General features: G+C 37.5%; 1 protein-coding gene across 1 annotated transcript in view; it reads right to left on the bottom strand.

Annotated features, from left to right (window-relative positions):
* LOC146485378 (uncharacterized) overlaps positions 1-18,507 on the bottom strand; it is a 19,984-nt gene extending 1,477 nt beyond the window's left edge. Inside the window, exons 1-20 of the mRNA XM_085103218.1 lie at positions 18,481-18,507; positions 17,810-17,871; positions 17,215-17,278; positions 16,003-16,046; positions 15,571-15,607; positions 15,441-15,463; positions 14,944-14,989; positions 14,236-14,283; positions 13,594-13,628; positions 11,118-11,142; positions 10,603-10,640; positions 9,966-9,990; positions 9,441-9,479; positions 8,828-8,865; positions 6,326-6,371; positions 5,342-5,367; positions 4,417-4,462; positions 2,735-2,763; positions 1,586-1,631; positions 1-446 (exon numbers count right to left, since the gene is read on the bottom strand). The exon at positions 1-446 is cut by the window's left edge and continues 1,477 nt beyond it. Of these exons, the coding sequence (XP_084959344.1) occupies positions 378-446; positions 1,586-1,631; positions 2,735-2,763; positions 4,417-4,462; positions 5,342-5,367; positions 6,326-6,371; positions 8,828-8,865; positions 9,441-9,479; positions 9,966-9,990; positions 10,603-10,640; positions 11,118-11,142; positions 13,594-13,628; positions 14,236-14,283; positions 14,944-14,989; positions 15,441-15,463; positions 15,571-15,607; positions 16,003-16,046; positions 17,215-17,278; positions 17,810-17,871; positions 18,481-18,507 (813 nt within the window). The 3' untranslated portion in view covers positions 1-377. The remainder of the gene's footprint in view (positions 447-1,585; positions 1,632-2,734; positions 2,764-4,416; positions 4,463-5,341; positions 5,368-6,325; positions 6,372-8,827; positions 8,866-9,440; positions 9,480-9,965; positions 9,991-10,602; positions 10,641-11,117; positions 11,143-13,593; positions 13,629-14,235; positions 14,284-14,943; positions 14,990-15,440; positions 15,464-15,570; positions 15,608-16,002; positions 16,047-17,214; positions 17,279-17,809; positions 17,872-18,480) is intronic.
* Positions 18,508-24,327: the final 5,820 nt, after the last annotated feature.

Raw genomic sequence — 24,327 nt, 5'->3', positions numbered from 1 at the left:
CAAGGATACATTCACTTAGTTACAAAATAATTCTAGAACTAGAAGGGAGCTTTAACCTTACCAATCTACCGTCGAGTTATACTAGAGGCAAGGTAGAAGCTCAACCAAATGAATTGAAACTTGAGGTTTTCGATTCAATACTCCCGTGTTATAGAAGTACTAAGAGAGCATTTTAGTGTACACATTTCACTTCAGACGGCAGATAAATAGCTGAAAGTCAAATCTTGTGATTAGTTTTCTTAGACGTAATTTTATTTATAAAAAGTTGTTCCTTAATCTTGTTTATCTTAGATAAATCTCTTGGCCACAGACAAGCGGCCAAAAATATTCATTTTCAAACGTTTCGATATTAGATTTTAGCAAGAGAAAATACACCCTTATTCTCTCTTTAATTTAAAAATTCTTCTTATAGCACTAAGAAGGGAGGCCTTCTTTTTCTTTGGGATCTGTGGAAAAAATATTGGGTAAGCTAAGTTTCTGGACTATCCATGTTCAATGATATTAGTATTTATTTCATTTAATCTCGCAGTGTTTGTCAGATTGCCTAGGAACATCTGTACGTACCGATAAACAGTTAAATTATAATTGACCTCCCTTAGTTAAACTCAACGCTTCTCATTATAATATACAATTTCAGGGAGAGTAAATTTGCTGGTAAAAGTGTCAAATGTTATTGGCCCAGCAGCAGATTGGAATGTCACCTTAAAAATTTGAGTTTAAAGTTACAGTAACGCTAAATAACCTACTGTTCTCTTAGCACCAAAATTCTCACTTCGATGCTGATTTTTAATAATGTCAACAACAGTCACTCATTAGGTACCATGTTCTGTGTTGTATCATATCTACAGTTTAGTTTAGTTTAATGCATTCGCCACAACAATGATAATAAGAGGTAATAACAAAATTGAACATATATACATATATTATCGAATAGCAAATAAAGCAAAAGTAAGTGGGGGAGGTGATGTGGCGATTAAGCAGGAGGAAGGAACTGAACTTTCTTTGAGGGGGGGGGGGGGGTCGGAGCAGGAGAAAGGAACAAAGCTTTCGTCCCAATTGTGACCTAACAACCCTCAAGGTAAGATAATCTACTAATTACAAGGTAGAAAGTTAAATAATACACAATGGACAATTAAAAACGATCACAATTAACGAAACGGAGGACTGTAGGTTTCTCGTTTAGACAGATAATATTGGAGAAGTTAATTTTAAACATAGTTAACAAAGTGTTGGTTGATTCATCTCCGATGCCAAAGAGTTCTATAGTTAGCAGTCCAAATAAAAAATGATTTTCTATAGAAATTTTGATTGTGTTCATGAATTAGATTATGAACTCTCTCTTTTTGATTGGATAATGTTTTCGTGTTTTGACAGTTGCTTCCATCTTCAATTAACTTGTGAAAGTCTTTCATTGCAGAAAGCCCAAATTATAAAGTAGGCTAATGCCCCATATACATGTGTTCGTTCTTTTGTTCTTTCGACCAATAATCACGTCAGACGTTACGATGTAGGTGGCAGCAAATTACCAGGATGTTTGGTTCAAAGGTGGCCACAAACAGCTCACGAATATTGAATACTGACTTACTTGGGCCTCGAGGATGGTCTCCATCTTTAACAGTTCATCAAGTTCACTATGAAATTTAACAAATTTCAGTTTAACACCTTCGTCAGTTGTATTGCAAATAGTTACCCAAACGAGGGATTTTGTAAAGGAAACAACTTTGTCAATAATATCCTGAGTGAACACACGTCGTTTCGCGTTGCCACCACTGTTCTCCGAAATCTCTTTACTCAGGTTACGTCAACAATTATTGCACGTGACTTCCTGCTATGATTCATCTCGCGTATGAAATCAATCACGTGATAGTGGTAAATACAATACAATACAATACAATGCAATGCACTGAATACATACTAGTTATGCAATGCTTTCGAGTGGTATACCGTGAAATACCCCACGAGTGACTTGATGTTAAAGGCAAGTGTGTATACAAAGAAAAATCAAGCCAAGAGTGGGATATTCACAGTATACCACGAGAAAGCAAATTTCATAACTAATTTATCCCATGCCACTCATTTAATTAACGCAAAATGTCACTCTTTAAAGCTTCAACAGCAAACACAATCAGTGAAAAAATATTTCAACAGGTTGGCAACGTTTCTTGAAAGTAGATAATTTAAATGTGTGAAAGCCTCTCAACAAAAGGTAAGAAGAATTCAGGAAAAAATTGTAGGCTGCGAGGAAAGCCGGGGTTTTTTCGTGGAATACTACCCGTTGCATACCGCAGAGTATGCAATGGGTTTCTAGCTTCCTGATTGCCTGAATTCGCTATGGCATGGGATAAAATACAATACAATGCCTTTTATTTAAACACGATAAAAGTTAACGCTGTTGCTTGTACATGTAGGGTCATTACCAGTCATACCTTTAAAAGAAGGAAATTTATCCTTCATTTACGTAAAGTCAGTACATGCCACATAGTCACTCAAATAAAACGTTTCAACAGTAAAACTTTGTCCACCAGCATTGTAAGTGGCTCCTTACTATGATTCGCCTTGTTTCTAAAATCAAGCCAACATGATAGCGGTACCACTTTGATCCCAGTAAGAGAAGAAAACTTTTTAAAACTCATTATACCTCACTAGTGCCCAAGTTGACTCCACTGGGCTAAACATTAGTAGGTGGGTTTTCCTTTTCTTAAAATAAAATCTTTTTTTTTTATATACCACTCACGTTTGTTTGTCATTCATTTCTTCCTTGGCCTGAAACAAACAGAACATGTATTATTCTTGCATGATAAAACAAATAGATTTATGTCATATCTACTGATATTAACAATTAGCTGGAATTCTTTGAGGTATTCTAAGGTAGCTTTACAATGCCCAAGGAGTTCTCAATCCAGTTAGAAACCGGGGGTGACTCAAAGCAGAGGCAAGCAATCCCAGTGTTAGTATCAAATTTGAACTCTCGTTTGTAGCTTTAAAATATTACTTTATTTCTTTTTGTTCTTAGTTTTAACTTCGACTTTGTTTATTAAGTAACTTAAAATTAGAAGTCAAAGGAGCTTTCACGGCTAACTACTTCCCCTAACCATGTTTCAAACAATCGGACTCTAGGCTGTAAACTCTGTGTAAAAGGTGCACCGTCACGGAGATTTTGCTGTATGTTGGTCAAACGTGCTCAAATATTTGACTAAACTTCTTCTCTAACATAAAATTACTCTAATTACTCTGCATGCATTATTGAAGGTCGATCAGTCGGGGCTGAGGAGCTAAAATCAACACTTGGCTGGCCCAACCTACAAGGGCGCAGAAATTATCTCAAATGCCTTTTAGTCCATAAATGTCTTCATGGAATAGTGCCTTCGTACTTCTTTCAGAGTTTAGGCAGGCGCATCTTTACCATGGCTATAACACCAGAAGCCGTGATTTGTTGCGCCCTCCCTTCGCAAAAAACTGCCAAGTATCAGGGGAGCTTCAGAATAAACAGCGCTCGAACTTCCAACACCATCCCGAAAACCATTCGACAGGTAGAGGCGTTCAGTGAGTTTAAAACTAAACTTAAGTGCCATCTTAAGCAATAACGCCTGCCGTACATGCAGCATGTATAACTTAATTAGTTGTCTAGTTTTTTTTTTTTATGTTTCAATGTTTGTCTTGTAGTGTGTCAGGGCTCCATTTAAACTGGCTCTGCTAAATTGGATGCCCCTGAATAAATATTGAATTAAATAAAAAATAAATAAAATAAAGAGCACCGGAAAGAAGATATGAAACGATTTCTCGGAGCAAGAATCGAACTACAATCATTTTTAGCCATTTTTCGAAGATACATAGGGGGAACTTGAAAACATTTTTACCATCCATTTTCATCCTAGCTATCCGATAATAAAGAGGAATGATGCTACTTTCTATGCACAAGGAGGGTTATTGTTAGTAAAAGTTAACCATTATTTTGACGTTTACAACCATACAAATTTGTTTTTTTGGCTGTTCAAAGTGACTCTAAGATAGGTGACACTGCCCCTTTAATTTGAGAGCAAAATTCGCGTGTTCTTGACCTTTTGCAATCGTAGGGAACCTAATTAAGAACGTTGCCCACTTTTGTTACTGCGTATATGTTCTGTGCATCTCAAGATACTCGGGTTTCCTATGGGTGGTGCCTATTAATACAGAAGATTTTTCACGGTTTAAAACTTTGCCGAGAAAGCAGAACATAGCAATTCAAGTACTCTTGGTATCCAAAAAGAAAATTTGGGGTGACCGTGCATTTTTCAGAGATAATAAAGCTTCAATTTGGGAAAAAGTTGCCATAAATTACTTTGTATCTTGGGGGTAACCATTTTCATAAACTACGCAGAAATACTTCTGTATTAGTAGGCACCGTCCTTAAGCATTTTAGCTATAGATGTTTCTTACCTTGAGGCGCCATTTGGCATAGTCGTTTCTTGTTTCTTCCAGTTTTCTAAAATCAGACAATTGAGTCTAAGATATATAGACTAATAGACCCTATGCAAAAATTGCTAACATTTTAATATTCTTTTGTTTGCATTCAATTAGCCTTACTAATCTCGTTCTTGAGTTCAAAAATCAAAATATTTTAATTTGAACGATGCTAGTAGGGCTAAATTTAATACAGACAAAGAGCATTAAAATAAGAGCCATTTTTGTATAAGGTCTGTAAAAACAAGGATTGTTTGCGCAAAATGTTTGTTTGAAAGTAGCTTACTACAAAAATCATGCAAAACAAGACGGCTTCAAGTTTGTTCTAGGTTAAAAAAAATGTTTATAAGAGATACAGTCTCTAAAGACTGTTTAAAAAGCTAAACTAAAAAGAGGTTTTATGCGAGATTATATTTGAGTACAGGCCTCAATTTGATCTGAGTGTAGATTATGGAAGGTATGGTAAACTCTTTGGAAACGGGCAAAAGTCATGATTGTAATTGTTTATGGCTTACTTTTACTTCGTGGACTGTGTGTGAAAGGCACTGATGTGTGTATAACTTAGCAGAAAATGGCTTTGGTTTTTTATCTGGTTTTTTTTTTTTTTTGTGCTGCCGTATTTATTTTATTCAGTTTTGTTTCTTGGTTGGGAGAAACCAGGTGAAGTAATTTTATAGAATCTTTTCTAAGAGGAAACACGGCAATGGAGAGACCAATCAACCTTATTACTACCTTAGCTTAGTTTGATTGGTCAACTGCTACACCAGCAAGCCTTCCCAAATAACACCTAAGAAAGTTGACCCAACTCCTTGAGTCTGTTTGATTTTTCTTCTAAATTTCATCGATCACTTATCTAATTGCCATGCGCAAATGGCCAAACCTGAAGGCGATATAAATTTACCTGTGGTTCTCTTTGATCTGCCTTACCTGAGCAGAAAAAAAGAAAATAGTACCATAACAAATACATGGAGAAACGTTTGCAGAATACTGGTTGATACCGGGGTTTAAAAGGCTTTAACCCTGTAATAAGTTATCTCCTTTTATGGCCCACTGATTAATTTGCCCGCGTTCTAATTGGACGAATCCCGTCACGTGGTACAAATCGGAAGGCAGTTACCAGACCATAACAGTCGTCCGATTTGATATCTGTCACCCGACTTCTTCGACAAGAAAAAATAAATAAAGAACTTCAAATTCTTAGGTCTTGGCTGTTCTGAGCTAATCACAGTATAATAACATCGAGTTATCTAGTCAGCTTGGATTTGTTTGTCGGCAACCATGCTTTGAACACCACTGGCTGTTTTGTGTTTTTCAACAGTAAAGCGTGTGCGTTTTAGAAATTAATCGGAGGGTTATAATTATAAAATAAGCAAACCTCTCTCCGGTTTCTGTGCTGGTATATCGGGTGATTATGTCCTTGGATGAAAGATTATCCTGAAAATTTCATAGTTGCTCTCCTCAATGCTTCGCTTTGCGGACATCTTTTCAATTCTCGGACAAGCATTCAGCCTCAGGCATTATCATCCGATATATCAGCCACTTGAAGGAGCCTGTTTACTAAATAGCCTGAGAGTGGTGAGGTTGGCAATGCTTAGAATAGATACAAAAAGAGGTGCGAGATGTCACAAGAATAGATTCAAAAAATCTCCTTTTTTTATTCACGGTTCTTTCAGGCAGTTATTTGATAGCATCTTCTTAATGATACAGGAATAATACATTGTTCTCTCTACACTTGTCAGAGGTCACCGACATCGTACAGAACTCGTTCATTGTGGTATTTTAGAATTAACATGCATGTCTCTTTTTCATTTATGATTATACAAAAAAATCAAACCATTTGAAGGACAAAATTATCATTAAATTCAAATTGAGGATATTCGCTTACTTCGACTTGCATCTTAGCCAGCTGAATCTCAAGAGCACTAAGTTTCCTTAAAATAAAGGGAAATATGTATCATTCAATAAGTTGAGGTGGTGGACATACTGTAGTGTCGTAGGCATGTCTCTTAAGCACGCTGTCTCTTTTTACTTCTGCGCATACGTTCTGCGCATCTCGGGATCGTTCGGGAGATTCGAGTCTCTTAATTAAGTAATATATCAAACACGAGAAGGTGTGTTTCGTCAGATATCTAAACACTGAGAAGTAGGTTGAAAAAACGAGGCGCAGCCGAGTTTTTTTAAATGACCTCGAGGTGTTTGGATATCTGATGAAACACACCCTCGAGTGTTTGATATGGCTTCTCACATGATCAATAATTCTTGGAGAAATTCAAGGCTAAAGTTAGCAAAATTTCATGGTAATTAGGAACACATATCCAAACCGCGGTCACAGTAGTAATTTTCCTTGTTTTCTCTTGATGAATTGTTTTAAGTTTGAGAAGGACAGCGCCTAGTAATACAAAGGTATTTTTGCGCGGTTTCTGACCACATTTTGCTTAAATGGAAAGCGCCACAAGACTCTTAGGCCCGGTTCACACGTCGAACTTTACATGAGCCGAACCTAATACCTATTAAGGTCGACCCAAATAATTAAGTTCGGCAGTTGATTCAGACGTCGAACCTAACTGAAGTCGAACTTAATTAAAGCTAAGGTGAGAAAGTAGATTTTCGTGGTCAGCGGCTGTTGTTTGTACTCAACAAGATTTAAAATGGCGGGAAAGATAAATTCTGACATGGAAGAGCTTGCTTGATAAAATAATAAAGACAGGCCAAACACGGCTCCTACAAGTCGAGATAGGAAGAATATGACCTTCAAAGCTAATTTGCTCTTACGAGTACGTCTTTCAAAGATCTCTCTTTTCTGTACGAAAGTAAGGAAGGGTCGTTGTAGATCTCCCCTAGCAGAGGCTGATTTTCTATCAAGTGTCATTAACCAGGAGCCATAATCAGGGATGGAGACCGTAACGAGATGCTATTTTAATTGACTTGTGGGCTTGTCCCCATGTGTTGTATCAAAAAATCTATTTTTAGAAAAAAATTGCGCCATACGCACGTGCGCGCACGCGTGTAAACAGCCAGGATCGCGCGCGAAGAAATGGAAATTTTTTTTCTACCCGTTCAAAATAGCGTCCAAATTTTAAAATTCTGCCAGGGAATATCTCCTCAGTACTCACATTTAAGAAATTAGACCCTCACAAAGAAAAGGTAGCAATTGAAAGAAGACGGGAAAAGTTGGAATAAGCGGCCTATTGATCACATGACTCTCACAGTAAAGTCAAAAAAGCGCCAAGACGGTGGCGCTGCGTGCGTTGCTACTGTTGAATGAATGAAAAAAGCTTACACTCTACGGACATGTACTCAGACACGTAAGGACTTTTTTATCTTTAGTGAATTTTTTCTCAGCTGCTATCCGTGTCACATATAAGGTAGTAGCCCCATGCATATTTGCGTGTATTCACGCGGGTTTATGACGTGAAGGGGGAGGGGGGGGAGCAATTTTTTCTAAAGCTAGATTTTTTTGGTACAACACAAGGGGACGCGTAGACCCCACGCTGACGGTCTCCATCCCTGATTATGGCTCCTGTATTTACTCATCTGACTTGTTTTAGGTTAGACACAGAAGGGCGATATTCCATAACAAACCTCAAAATGTTTTTGCGGGTTTTTAGTTTGTTTTGTAGTGCCGACATTCTTTCGCGGAGGTTGACTTCTGAAAGAGTTTTATCTATAAGGTTATCGAGGTAATCTCTGATAGGTAATCTCTGTTTGAATAGAGTGATGTTTTCTTCAAATGTTGTTTTTGAAGATTTTGTTCTGAGAAGTCTTGAGGCTTCGCCTTTGATATAGCCTGTATTGAAAGTTTCTGTCGGTTTGAAGTGCATGTGCACATCAAGAATAGATTCTTTTTTTTTTTAATCTTTCGCATCTCAGACAAGTATATTCAGTTGTTTCGAAACAAGAAGAACAAGCACATTCCTCTTTTCCCGCCATCTTGTTCAGAATGAATTCCTTTGCGCATGCCAAGTCGATGAAATGCACAGACCTCTGGGATAGATATAATTTATATAATTTATACGTAACGTATGCATTTGGTTCGGCACATGAAAAGTTTGACGTCTGAATCGAAGTCGAACTTTTGCCGTTCTATTCGACTGGCGCAGTCGAATAGAACGGCGGGTCGACCCAAATACAAATCTGTCGATCCTAACTGATTCATACGTCGATCTTTACATGCGCCGAACCAAATGATTAGGTTCGGCTCATGTAAAGTTCGACGTATGAACCGGGCCTTAACTCTTCAAAACCATTTTACTAAACGATAGCCCAGACAAACTACTTAAACACAGGTTCAAACCATTTTTTATAATTAAGGAAAAGGGAATATTTTTGTCCGTTTGAGCTCTGAAGCAAAAATTAAATAAATGGTTTAGATAACTTTATGACTTACTTTTCAACTATCTGTCTCGTGCTCTCAGCTTGTACAATCTAAATTTAAGGGTTGATATAAAATTAGATAAGGGTGTGATAGCTTGCGTGACAGGTGCTGCAGAGCTTGTGGACTGAGGGTGTGGAAGGAGTCTTGTTTCAAATCAGACTAGATTGTTTTGTGTCTGTTTCTGTGTGTTCCAAGGTAAAAGTATTTAGAAATAGTTTTTTTTATCCATTTTATAGTAAGTTGAGACTATCTGAAATATTTTTTTATATAAAAATATCAATGAGATGTACAGAACTCGAAAGCCACCTCAAATAAACTGTGTAATATCAATTATACAGGAAATTTTATGCTTAAAAAAACTGAATTCTTTTTAATACAGGAAATGACAGCCGAATTATATAAATTAAACATGAGGCTGTAACATTCTGAGTATAAGCCCTGTATAGCATGGATGGGCTAAGACTCGTTCAAAGACGTTTTGGGAGCTTTTTTTTTCGGGGAGGTTTTGTTTGCCGGGATGGCTGATTATGGCAGGGAACTTCGGATATCAAAATTTGCTGTGTTTGACAGTCAGTAAGAAAATAATATTAACAATTGTAATAAACAAAGAAAATATAATAGTTACCAGCTCATCAGTGGAATTCGAAGTTATATCTTCTGAGACCTAAATTCAAGCATTTTTAGTTAGTGTTGACTGAACGTTCCTATACGACAGTTTTTCGTGGCGCAAACAAAAATTCAGCAATTTTGTTATATCTGAAAACCCCGTTAAGCCGACCAGCGTAATGAATGGTCACATTTGATGGCTTCACCTGCAAAAAACAAGTCTGAAAAATATATTTTATTTCGGTTGCTACTCTTCGTTTTTTTTTTTTTTTTTCTAATAGTTTGCTGTTGTTTTTCTTGTGGCTTGACCAAGACTAGAAATGGCTGACTTACTCAATGTTACTTCTTAAAATTGTTTTGCTTTATAAGAAAAACAAGGCCATCTATTCTCATTTCTGACAATTAAAAGTCATTAGATAGCTAATAGTTTAATGTCTCTAAGAAAAAAACAGCTATGGTGAGTTTTGATCTACATTGGTCCAAATTCAAAGTGCAGATAGAGAATGTCAGGTAGATAGTAGAAATAAGCAAAGGAGTTATTTACCTTCATGACTAAACTTGCCAGTGTCCTGTAAAAAATACCAAGAGATATTTCAATTTCAATTATTAATAAACCCGGGAAAATTATGCAAACGCTATTTATGATGTAATATATCAAACACGAGACACACTGACACAATGTTTTATCACATATCAAACACCGGGAAGAGAGTTGAAAATACGACGCGTAGCGGAGTATTTTTGACGAACTTCAAGATTTTTGATATTGTGATGAAACACTGTGATAAGTGTTTGATATAACTTCTCAAACAAACTGATTTGTAGGGGAAATTAAGGATGCAAAAACGAGGAGTTTTTCATCAGATACCCAAACACGTTTTCCTTTGTCTTTGGCTTTTGAGTTTGAGAAGCGAGATGCCAAAATTGTTTAACGAGATAACTGATGATAAGGGAGTCTGTTTCTATAGAAATTGTGACGCTGTGTCAGTGGGAGAGTAAAAACGAAGATTTTGTTTTATCAAGTGAGGTGATAAGTGTAATTTGGGCTAACGCTCGAAATATCAGCTCTCGAATCCGATTCGAAATTCAGGAAAGAGGCTCTTTCCTGTGGCCACATTACCTTATAAACTCAGTCGATAAAACCAAATATTTTTAAAAAATATTTCTTTGACATAACTGACCTCTCCACCTCTTCTTTAGCTCTTCCTGACTCGGCAATCTAAATTGAAACATTTAAAATCGAAGTTAGAAGCATTATGTGATATGTTCCTTTCTAACACAGTAGTTTAGAGAAGGAAAAATACTTGGCCTAGATTTCGTTGTTCATGCTCACTAAGTAAGTCAAACTATGTTTGGGAAGTTCATAAGATGCCCTTTACTTCTTTCCCGATGTATACCACTGGCGGAAAAACCTGGCTTTATCACTTAGATTGTTTCCCTATCACTATACGTGGAAACGTTAAAAGCTGATTCATGACATTAAGGTAACCAGTTAAGGATGAGACTCGTCTGAGTTGGGGCCATTAAACTACGTTCATGGGACAAACATCCTGTCCACTGAAAGGATTTGAATGGCAATGTTGTGTAAAATATTGAAATTTTATTCTTTACATAACTAGTACTTTTTGCAAGTCGAGATTCCAATCATTATAATAGCTACAAAAATAATAACTTCGTAATGAAAAACATTCGTTACCTCTTGTCTAAAGCTGACCAGGTCACTGTGGTAAAGGAAAAGAATTATCAGAATCATTAGGGAGATATTTTCACATTATCAATTGACGTAATTGTAATAAGTATATCCTACACAAACAAGTGTGAACTGAATATTCCTTAAAGGCCAAGTAATACAAATGTTGCATTGCAAGTTGCGATTGCTTTTTGCCCTTATTACCATCTCCACGCGCAGTACATTTTCATGCTGCAAAGAGTAGATACTGAAAAAACGGTGTACAGGTCTCATAATCTAACAACTGAATTGCATATGGCGCGACTACAACTGCCACGTATAATTTTGTTCGTTGTAAAGGGTCACAAAACCCACACAGGAATATTTAACAATTATTCCACAAGCGCGCGTTGGATATGAGATGATAGATAGTCAACAAGGCGCGTAGCGCCGAGTTGGCTATAATCATCTCATATCCAACAAGCGCAAGTGGAATAATTGTTTTATTAAAAACAATCAAGAAATATTGCTAGATCAGTTACTAATTTCGCTGTGCGAGAATAACCAGCAGAAAATGTAATGGTCGAATTATTAAAAACTGAATCATTGTGTAATGAAATTCGAGGGATTTGATTGGCTTAGCGACCATGGTATATGAGCCATTATACCACGTCCGAGAAATGGCGACCATTACATTTTCTGCTGGTTGTTCTTGCACAGCAAAGTTAGTAAGATATTTCTTGATTGTTTTTAATAAGACAATTATTCCACTTTCGCTTGTTGGATATAAGATGATTAAAGCCAACTCCTATCATCTCATATCCAACGCATGCTCGTGGAATAATTGTTAATTGGAGGCTACCAATGTCTTTTCAAGAATGATTATTCAGCAAATTCAGCAACTACTAAATTAAGTCCTTTAAAATCGTAGCCAGCAGTTACCTCCGGTTACTAATATTAGTTTATATCGGGTTATATATCCCGATTTTGCGGTATCATTAAGTAATGTTTAAAAAACGAGCCACCGCGTTAGATCGGGCTTAAAAACACGAGGCGAAGTGTTTTTGGACCCGATAAAACACGTGCTGCGAGATTTTTTGAACAACTTCAAAAACCCATGCATCTCGAGGAATTTAGATAAAAGTGATATGAATGCATTAAAGGTTAATTATATTCAGATCGAAAAGTACTCTTTATTCAGTTGTTGTCAAAGGTTCACACAGCTTTCACTTGAAATGCCGCCCAAATGCGTGTTTCGAGAACCAAAAAATGCTAAGGAAGAGAAAGATCACTTGGATAGTCGTATTCCAAAAGCTACGCGGTATGTCACAAAGTGGGCTTACAAAATATTTGGCGAGTGGCAAAGTTCAAAAAGAAATAAAAACACCAACCTTGAGGAAAGAGGATTCGAAGTCAAAGTGCACAGTAATCAAAGTTTAGAAACGAATATTGTAGACATGAGCACTGAATCCTTGAATTTTTGGCTGACAAAGATTGTCGCGGAGTTGCGTAAAGAGAACGGAAAGCGCTATCCCCTAAAAAGGTTGTACAGTATCTGCTGTAGATTGCAGCGTCATTTGGAAAACAGCAATGGAAGCGACGCCATTAAATTTTTGAGCAAGGATTAGCCAAGGTAAGGCGAAACAACTTTGGAATTAATATGGTGTAGGGAACTTATTAACTGCCCTATTAATTTTGTAAGCAATGCGTAAGAAATTGTAAGACGACGAATTTTTGGTCTAACAGGAAATATTATCTTCATTGTTTACCCTAGCTAGCTAATGTTATTTATATACTGGCTTTTTTTTTTGGGGGGGGGGGGGGGGGACGAGGGTATTTTATAATATAATTACCGTGATCTTTGTAGAGCTGTTTCGACAAATGGAAATACCCAATAAATTTCAATAAAAGCTCAGAATCCATAATGCCTCGACCGTACAGCGAGGACACGGGCAATATGGATTCTGACCTTTTATTGAAATTTAATGGGTATTCGAAACAGCTGTATAAAGATCACTAGCGACCTTTATATAAAGATCACGGTAATCATATTTTTATTAATAATTCAGTGATATTTTTATTGTTTCTGTATTCAACGCCCGATTTCCCCCGAGACCGAAATCAAAACCCTGTCCGGGCTTTTCAGGATGATCATTCTATACCGGCTTTAAAGATGCATGCTCGCGACTGATTCTTGTTATCTGACAGGGTAATAGGGTTATGAGTTATTAATTAGTGTTTGAAAATCAATCAATCAATCAATCAATCAATCAAATCAAATCAATCAATCAATCAATCAATCAATCAATCAAACAAATCAAATCAATCAATCAATAATACATAAAAATATGCCTGAAAACACCTTTCACTTCACTGCTTCACTCAATATATTTTATCCCTAAACAAGCTATTGATTAAAATCAGCCTCTATGTTTGTTTAAATTTTATTCAGTTAAATTTTATTCATTTTTTGGGAAATTATGTGGCGAAATGTTTGCCTCACCTGTCAAATTGTGTCCTGAAATTTAACCATAGCTCCTTTAGAAGGAAAAAAAGAGAGAAAAAGACAAAGTATAAAACACGCGGTTTCTAGGGTGGGATAAAGCCTGCCGCACACTCGAGGAAAGAGCTGAGCAAACCTCCTCGCGAGGCGATTAGCTCAGCTGTTTCCCCACGTATGCGGTTGAGTTTTCGTGAGTTCTTCTCCTAGCTTGCAAGAAAATATCTGTCGTGTTTGATATTTGAGATTTTGCCTCGCGAGGCGAAATTCTCACGAAATCTCAACCGCACTCTTGAGGAAACAGCTGAGCTGATTGCCTCGTAAGGCAGTTTGTTCAGCTCTTTCCTCGAGTGCGCGGCAGGGTTAAGGGCAAAAATTTCTTTCTTAAGTATTGTTATTGTTGATTTTTGTTTATTTCTTATTTTTGTTGTCATTAATTCATTAGTTGTTCATTAAGATTTTCGCGGGAGATTTACTACCCGAGATTCGGATATACTAAGGTTTCATAGTAAGGGCAAGCCTCCCTTTGGTGTCCTGTACTGTCTGCAAAGCCTTCCCCCGGCCCTCCTCTCTCCTGTGGAAAACCCCGCCAGTACCCGAGTACAAGGCAGTATAAAAAGTCCATTATGGCAATTAGAGACAAACCTTCAACTGGATTGCATCTCCCTTGATGGATCCATTCAGCACTTTGTTCTGTTTTTGAAAGACAAATAGCTGTGAATACGTATGTCACATATATGGCAATACCTAGTATAAACAAAATGATAATGTCCAACTAAACTAAGCCTGAATCTTGAATTGGGATTTGGATCGTATTTATCTATTAAGTCTAAATCGAAGCGCTACAGTATTTAAACTTTGAATTGTGTCTGCCTCGTGCTGATCGATGGCAGGCCTTTGAGCTCTGCTTTGTCTTCTGTGGTCCCCCAGGAAAAGAAGACAAAGAAAAGCCTCAACTACGCTATCACGAATATCAAAGCTATAATGACGACACTTGGAGGATAAATACTATGTTCAAAGATGGTTCCTTCGAGATCCAAACGGGAAATAAGGCGTGATATGACATAGGCATTACGTCACGATTCTTAAATGGCGGCCATTTTTGATCCGCCATCTTGGATTTCCGGATTTTCTCCAAACTTCAGAAAACCATCAAAATTGACCGAAAAGTAATCAAAACTAACATAACAACACTAAAATGAACTAAAACCATAAAGTTACTTTAAGAAAGCTAAATTTTTTTGGTTAAAAATAGCTCTTTCTTGATTTAAGATTTCAAAGGAGGGACATACATTGGCAAAAGTAAAATTTAAGATTATGGTTTAAGAGTGCATTTTAGTAACTAACTTATACCTGATCTTTCATGTTTTGAAGCGCAACTTCCATCTCCTCTTGAATCCTGCAGAAAGCAAACAATAGACTTGTTCGAACATTGACATTCACGTTAACGCGTTTTCGTTTGAAGTAGCGCCTATTTCGATTCCTTTTGGTCTTGCGTTCACTCTAAAACAATCTCAAAACACTAATCGTTTCCTTGGAAAACGAATACATGCTAAAATGCTCTCTCTCGACCTCTCGAACCTTTCCCTATCGACCTTTTAAAGCGGAGCGCTTTCGTAATAGTGTAGAAATAAAAGCGAAAACAGAGGCTTTCTAAGACGTCATGGAAGCTAAAAATGGTCGGTTCCTCAAGCTAACAACTTAGGAAATCAGCGAGCATAGAAAAAGGCTTGAATCCATAGAGTTATTATTAACGGGTGTTGTCATTTTCTTTGAAAGACGTACATCAGCCGCCATCTGGGAGGCGGGCTTAAGTCACTATGGTCTTAGCTTATAAAATGGGCACTTACTTGGTATTTTCATCATACAATCTCTGAAATAAAGAAAACAAGACATAAAAATTTGAAACTATAAATTGACCATCAGAAAGCATCATTGTATAGAAAACGTGAAAATATTTTGTTTTTTCCTTTCACTTACTGCTTGTTCAACTTCGTCAGGTACGTCCTGAAGTTTTCTAAAAAAATGAAATTTAATTATAACAGATCACATATAAAACAGAGCAACCAACTACAACAGACGATTTTTATGGAATATGGTCACCCCACTTTGAGCGGGAGAGGCTAGGATTCCTTTTCATCGAACGATTTTAGTAAAATATAAAATCAGATCCGGTAGCTAACGTGGCTATTAAAAAGGAACTGAGAAAAACACCAGTGAAAATCATCACCCTCTAATTGCAATTGAAAGAAAGAACGCAAATAGTGATAGCTTAGCATTCACATTTAACCCAGCCTGAATGTTTTGGTGTTTTCTAGGTAATCTATTTGTTAATTCTCCATTGACACTTAACACGTGCACATAATATGACATTGAACATGCCAAACACATTGAAAGTATCGCTAAACTTACTGGCGAAGCTCATCGCATTGACTCGATTGCCTTTTGGGTTTGGCCTGTATAGAAAGATAAATGCACAAATGTATTTAAGAATGCAATATTACACTTTAAACTGCTTTTAAAAGAGCTGATGAAGTTTTTACAGCTTCTTATAAAGCCGTTGCCCCAAAATCCCAGTAAAACGTATCAGAAGTCTTGAAAACCTGTGTTTCTTGGTGTTCCACCGGTAATCTGAGCTCTGACAAAACCTTGATCATTTGTCAAAAGACAAAGCTAGAGTGCGCACTTACTCAAGGGCGCTGCAATTGCAAAATGAGAAACCACTTTTGCTAAGAACTTCCTGACTTTCAAACTTATTTGAAATCTGTTTTCTCATTAAATTAGGCTTGCACAATCATCGTGCAACAGCAATATCTACTACCGAGGAGACAATATATTCTTCAAACATTTTACTTTCTCGCAAATATTTCTCAGCACAATCCCGTCCGCAGGCTCTTTCGGGCGTTGAAATCAAAGATGGCGTATTACCAACACAGCTAATGTAACATGACCATCAAATCACCGACCAATCAGAGATTATGATACATCAGCATCAACCATGGCCTTGCCTCCCATCTCCCTTATCTTGGATTTCAACGAATTAAGCAAGAAAACCTTGGACTGAGGTTGATGTCAACACCAATTTAGCGCAATATTTTCCCCTTTGCAGGAAGTTAAAAGGTAACTTGAGGTGCTTACCATTAACATGGAAAACCCGAAAATTCCAGTTGGAAAATCAAATGGTACGCATCATTCCATTTAGAGTACTTCTGAAATATGGGCTTCTGGTCAAGGTGATGCATTTTTTATTACTCCTTCTGGGATTTACAGCTGATGTTCACACACATACATTTTGCATGCTAAATCATTTCGTATTGATGCCGAAAATTCGCATCCGGGTGGTTTGCGTAAATGGTAAGCACCCTTGATTATCTACCGTATTAATTCTTTGAGCTTTCTTCCCTCAGCGGAAAACTTTGCGCGCGCGTGGTCACGTGACACGCGCACGATATTTGTAATTTGTTATGGGCCTACGCTTTATTTCTTGGCAAGAGTTTTGTAGTTTCGTTTCCACTCTGTTATTTGCTTTTTTCCCGTATTTGCCTGGATTAAGCGACGGCGTTTTGAACCTATAATTTTAAGGAGAACGTTTCTTAATTTCTACCACTCATGATGTTTTCATACCGCCGGAATTTCCTGCTTAAAGGTGGTCTTCCAGGAGGCCTGTACGATCCCAAGGCTACACACCCTAAAATAAGAACACATGATTACAGAACAATCCTGGAGCTATAATAGAGCAGTTTTCAACTGACTGTCAAAAGCAATCACGTGTTTGTTTCTGCTTTGCATTACTAGGCTCTGTGATTAGTTAGTGGAGCGAAACTAAAACCAGCTGTGACTTAGACATAGGCGTTTTCCCGCGGTTGACGCCAGTTGCATGTATTTGTTTCGAGTTCTGATTGGCCAATTGATCCGTTTGCGTCTGTTATGATTGGCCAGAATAATAAGTTTGGTTTTGATTTTGTATTTTGAATGGGGGCATTGGTGGATGAAATTGTAAAGAACGTGACAGTTTGGGACAACAAGAGGCTGGCGTTGGTCGCATCAACCAGGTTTTGTTTGCGTAACGAAAACGGAGTGGTATTAAGTCCGTCATGTGGAAGGAAATGGAAGGAGAGGGGAGGGGTGGGGGAGGACGAGGGCTTCTCCGGCCTGTGAATAGCCCTTCCAGGTTACTATTTTTCTCAACAGTCTAAGTCAAGGTAAACAAAAGACTTACCTGATATCCTCTGTCCCTTCCTTAATGCTGTTTTCATAGACTTGAATTTTCTCTGCGAGTCGCTAAATGAAAACAAAAGGGAACATTTAAGGACAGTGCCTACTTTTGTTATATTGCGCATACGATCTGTGCACCTCGAGAAGCTCGGGTTTCCTATGGGCGGTGCCTACTAATACAGGGATATATTAGCGCGGCTTACAACTATGCGGAGAAAGCAGAACTTAGCAAGTGGAATGGAATGGAATGGAATAGATTGTTTATTCACAATACATCGCAGTCATCAGACTGAATTGCATATTTTACAGAGAAATATATAAATGGGTAAATGTTAAAAGTAATTACAATCATATGTACATGATAGAAAATATAAGTATCTAATGGAATTATAATATGTACAGTTACAAGCCATGTACTACGCGTTGTTTGTTGCTAGGCATCTTTTGTGCTCTTACTATCCACAAAGAAAAGTTGGGGGTAACCATGCATTTTTCAGAGATAATAGAGCTTCAATTTGGAAAAAATGCTATACTTTGCTTTGCATTTTACTGCTTGTAGAATACAGCTATTTCAATTAACGTTGTCGGATTTTAAAACCTCAAGCTTACGTGACATGACTGAAAGGTAGTATGGGTAGCCATGCAAATCTTGTAAATTGGTGCAATTGACATTACCACAGGTGGAGAAAGTACAATAAACATTTGGCCCTGTGATTTACTTTTTATTGGGGTGAACGTAACCGAGTTTGGTAAATTTATAAATAAATTACCCATATGAACTTGCGGTCTTGTCGCGTGGGCATTCACCGAAAGCGTTTGTTGAAATAGCCTTACTTGATGCTTAATTATCTCTAAAAAAAAATGCCCCGCTACCCCCAATTTTCTTTCTGGTTTCCGGTGGCCCATACTAAATGTGCTTTTTCCACATAGCCAAACTGTGCAAAACTATTTCTGTATAAGAAGGCACCTTTGTTTAATTTTGAATTACCTTTTAGTAAAATCTCAAGATCCTCTCTACATACAAACGGAAAACCTTGAAACAAGTTAATCACCGAATATTTACCATAACAAAACGACTTAGCATTTGCACAGACCGAGGTTTAAGGCCATTTTTATTTTCGGGGGGTGATTCCGCAGTAAGGCACGCCCACCGGTTTGTCAGCCCGATTAGTTGGTCAAAATGCATCGGTTTGTAAATTTGACGCACTCTAAAGCCAAAATGGCGGTTCCCTTTGGAACGACTCGTACATAGCGCTCTCACGTAGCACATGAATAAAATTCGAATTGAAACCCCGAAAACCGTTTAATGATTTCTCTCTGGAGCATCAAACAATCCTTGCATCTGAGGAAAAACAGCGACAGAATGACAGTCCTGGGGTGAGTTGAATAAAATTTAATGTCGGGCGTAACCCCTAACGCCAGACCTTCAGCCCAGCCACATTCAGTATTTTAACGTCTGACGATAGCATTTACACCCGCCGTTAAGTTTTATGCAACTCGTCCCTGGTCACATCGTTATCAAGCAAAATTCGAGTAACACGGATGGGAGAAGAGTTGCCGGTTTGTCATAAATGCAACAAACTTAACAAAATGCATAATACTAGAGATGTTGTAGGATTATTTTGTAGCTATAAACCTTGCCTTGTTTTCCTGTTCGGCCTCATTTATTTGTATCAGAAGGGCATGCCTCCGGGTCATTCCTTTTTCTAAAGGAAAAAAATACATGTTGAGTAATCCTTCTGCCATCAAGTGTACATTGTCAAACATATTATATTTATTTCCTGCAACTGTGACAGTCTATATTGGAGAAATTGGCTGATCAATTCATAAACGTATTAAAAATTATTTTTATAAATCAGAAAAGACATAAAGCGCTTTCCATTTTACCAACGTTCTATGTAGGAAATTCCGAAAACTTCACTTATCATAAAGGTTTTTCGAAGGCTTTTTTCGATCCTGGCGAAAAACCTTGTTTTCAGCTTCGAATTTGCAATCTCATTGGTGGATCAAAAACGTACGTTGTGACTCAAAAAGTCAACAAAATGGATTTATGGAAATTTTGCGCGAATGCAAAGGCTATTTGCATTACGTCCGGTTGGAACGGACAAGTAGAGTATTTCCGAAGCTCGTCCGTTTGTTTCGGTAAACGATAACGGTTTCCGTTTTATCCGTACATTCCAGAGACATTCCAAACTTTTTTTTCCAAACGTTGCTGAAACACAAAAAAAGTCACCGGAATTTCGACCGTATTTTTGGCGCGAGAACGTGCGTTTCTTATAAAGGAAATCAAAGTAAGTTATATTACAATAAATCTCTTTTTTAATTTCAAGAAAATAATTGGTTAACAGTTGTATTTAATGACTTGGAATTTCAGTGTTGCCACACACTGCGTGTGTCACCTCTCGTTGCCAAGGTTTTGCTCTCGTGCTCAGGCCAAACAATTTGTTTGTTGTTGTTTTTCCTCTGCATTTTTGCTTTTTTAAAAATATACATTCAGAGACAAGGTGGTTTTTCTATGTTCAGTGTAGTCAAAAACAGATTAAACTTATACACTTCTAACTCTTTTTCATTTTCCCCGGTAAGAGGAATGAGGAATTCTCATCTGCACGAGGCTCATCTTGTCGCAAATTCTCACAACGTAAATTTATCGTTAAAAATTTGAAAAACAAATCACTTGTTTTTGCGTTGTGTCAGGAAATAACGCCAACTTACTTGGATTACGCCCTGAAGCCATCTTTTTTCTGCATTTACAAGAAAATATCTCCAATTTCACTTTCACAAATTTCAACTGTTGCAATCTTTATCGAGCAAACTGTCGGATAACCCTACCTTTATGACGTCATACAACGTAACTTTGATCAATTTGTCGCGCGCACTAGACTAAACACGAGCAAGTGAGTTACAGCGCAGCGCGGAGACGATATTTCATCCACTGTGATTAATTTTGCCTTTACAAACGTTTAGTCGCAGTATTCATAGAAGATCTCTAAATTATCTTTTTACCAGGGTAATCTTCGTTCCAAAAACTTGAAAAAGAGGAGAACCGTAATTATGCTTGCTCGAAAAAAAGCACATTCCCTCCTTACAATTTTTGGCTTAAAAAATTCCATCAACGATTTATGGTAGCTTTGTAAAGCTTTGTGGTAGCCAATTGTTCTCCTTTGGCCGCCAAAAAGAAGTGTACGAGTCCGCATTTGTGCGTGCCTTTGTTCGTAGTTCTTTTTCTAACGTTATAATTTTTCATGACCTGTTTGAAACACAGCCTCGCTCCGGTGTAAAAAAAAATGAACTGAAGCAATGCATGAGAAAAGGAGAAAAGATATTTCTATCAAGGAAAACGGAAAACCTAATAATTACAAGTAAACTTTTTTCCTGACCAAAAAGTACTGAAAAGAGCCAAAGTACGACAGCACCGCCGACCAAAACAAACTTGTAAGTAAAAAACTAACCAGAAAACGAAATACAAACGGATGATGATGATGTAAAATAATGGTGTAATCAGAACTTGCGTTATAAATTCTCTCCTCCTGAACTCCTTTGGCTAATTTTTCTCCAAAGGAAACTTTACAAACGACTTGTAAACTGAAGATTTGTCTTCCAAAATAATTTTATGTACACGCGAAAATGAACACACGATAAGGCGCGCACGTGATAGATTGCCATTTAGGGTTCACATGCACGTCCGTGACAATCACTCAAACCTTTGGATCTAGACGAACAAAAGGCTTTCCCTGAAACAAAATCACTCGAGCAAATGCCGTGGGTGTTGTAAGTGCTAATTTCCCCATTTTCAAGAGACTGCTTGGCTTTTTATCTTAAGTTTTCTGTTTTCAGACAAATCTCGTTCGTGTAAAGAAAAATGGTATTTCAGGCCATACTGAGAAAAATATATCCTGCGGATAACAAGAGCTTTCCTCATATCATAGCATCTCTGTTAGGAGTGTATATACAAAACAAAACAAACAAATAATAATAAAAAGTTACATGGCGGTTTGAAAAAGAACTGAATATAATTATAATTGTCACGTGCGCGTGGAAGAGAAGTGCTTCCATATTCGTTTCAAGCACTAACGATGCCATAGAAGTGTTAAACGTCTATTCAAGTGTAGCTAAGTTTACGCGTGAGAAAGCATGTTCTGTGAAAAAAGAAAATCAAAATTGGTCGCGTTGCAAATGCCGGATGCGTCTGGAGTTTAGTTTTAAGAACATCTGAGGAAACTGCAAGCTATATCTGTTCTAATTGTGACGCAAAAAAAAAAAATGTGACGTATAAGTGTTGCTATAGAGTGTTATCTCACGTTGCCATGGCTTGGAGTTCGTCTCAGGGCCATAAAACAATTTCTTTGTTGTCGCTTGTCCCCGAATTTTTACTTTATGAATAAACAAAAAGAGTTTTCTTGCTATGCTCGGTGTAATCAAGATCAGATTTGAGATTGTTCTTCTAAACGTTTCCTCATTTTTCCGTTTTTTTTTTTCGTCGATTTGTCGACATTTCTTGTCTTCTTTTAGCGCAAGTTTTGACCGAAAAAAGTTTCGAAAAAAAAAACTTTCCTTGACTTTGCGTCACGTTAAAAAAGTAATGTTCGCTTACTTGAATTTTCCCTTCATGGCATCTTGTTTCTGTTGCTGTTTTTCTTAAATATCTCCTCTTTATACTTTTACTAATTCTTTTTCCTGCGAGTTTCTGCTTCGAGCAAACTAGCGAGTAACTTTCCCTCTACGGCGTATGGTCCTCGTAATTAAGAACAATTTAATTACGCAACTGATGATAATGAGAACTACAGAGTGGTCGAGATAATTACATGTATCTCTTTTAGGGACATTCACTGACTCTAGTACTCTTCTCAAACTTTATTTAAAAGGACAAAGTTGTTTTGTTTTCCTTTTGCCGTCACTGCGCGAGTTTGCAAACCCTTAGGTCTACACGAACAAATGGCTTTAAACGCTATGCAAAGCTGCAGCCACGAGTTCAATTTTCACCATTAAAAAAAGAAAAACGGCGCGTGTTTTTGAACCCACTTTTTCTCTGCTGTTGCTGTTTTCAAAGTGTAAGTTGAAGAAAAACCACTCGCGATCGTCTTGCTCGTTGCAACAACGTAAAAAAAAGTAATGGAAAGAGGAGAACTATTTCTCTTTGATCTGCGTGATTTTCTAACATGTTGTTTTCGATTTGCGCGCCAAAAATATGTTTACGCGGCATGAAATTTAATCCTGTCAATCCCTCGTAAATACCTGGATGTGTTTTCTTCAGTGTGACCTTTTCACCTGGGGAAAATGAAACCCAAGATAAATTTATCTCGGGTGAACTCAGGTTAATTTTCCCTAGGTAAATCCCTTTTCCCTCGGGCAAAAGTGCGTAGTGTGACCACAGCTATATTCTCGAAGGAAGCGCAACAGGTCATAATCGCATTAAAACACGCAAGCTTATTCCGGCATCTCTAAGGATTTCTATGCATGTCCGAGTGACTTATCTCCACTTACAACATGGGGGTCCTTACGGTTGGGTTAGCTGTTTTGGACACCACTTTTTTTGTCATACTTACGTTCTCTAGTTTTGAGTATTCTTCGTTACCACGGACCACATGCCGAATGCCACAGGCCGAAGATCTTCGTCTTATTTTAGCGTTGCGTTCCCGCCACAATCCAAAGTTAATTATATCACATGGCTACTTGAAAATTGTTTTGAAGTCATAATGCCAACAATGCCAACGTGTAACAGGTCACAGTCTGACGAGTTATATTTCACTTGTCACCATCGCACAGGCTGACTGATATCTGAGCAAATTACAAAGTGAATTACGCTTAGTGACGTAACGTTAATCATTGTTTAGAGTAATGTGTTCGCGAACTAATTAATTCATTATTTCTTCTCATTTTGAGCTTTTTTTTTTTTTTTTTGAGTGGCTACCTATTGAACAATATTTTAGCTCTCTTTTAACGGCTAATCGGCGACAACCGGAGTGAGCGTTTTCAAAAGGACCGCCAGGTGGTGTGGCTTAAGATATTACCTGGGGTGACCGACACCAAAATATGGCTCCTGGCCGCGGGGTGTTGGTTGAGGAGGGCACCAAAAACATGAAAGCATACATCTCCCTACCCAGTTTCAGAACTTACTCCAACACAAGCCAAAGTAACAAAAATTGATACCCGATTTCCAACTTGCGGCCAAGGACAATTTCAGCTTACAATGACGCAAATCTGTGTACCCTACTACAGACCTAAATGCCTAAACCATACCTTTTGGAAAGTACATGTTGTGGTTCAATTTTTTCTTGGTTTGAAAAATTGTCAAACCAGTTTGATTTTTCTTTTCCTTTGTATCAGATTATGGTAACGAGACAGAGACAAAGGAAAAAAAATAACTGGTTTGAAAATTTTCAAACCAAAGGAAGAAAAATTGAACCACAACATGTACTTTTTGTAATATCTTCTGGTGTGACATAGGGCACAGTCTTCAAGGAATCTACAGTTCCAGAAAAATCCATACCCACCCGATGGAAGGTCATCAGAAATTCCTAGGGA

This window comes from Pavona decussata, unplaced genomic scaffold (genome assembly GCF_977016875.1).
Source record: "Pavona decussata unplaced genomic scaffold, jaPavDecu1.1 SCAFFOLD_26, whole genome shotgun sequence".
Classification (NCBI taxonomy): Eukaryota; Metazoa; Cnidaria; class Anthozoa; order Scleractinia; family Agariciidae; genus Pavona; species Pavona decussata.
The sequence above is the reverse complement of the archived record's forward strand: the minus strand, read 5'-3'. Positions and strand labels throughout refer to the sequence as shown.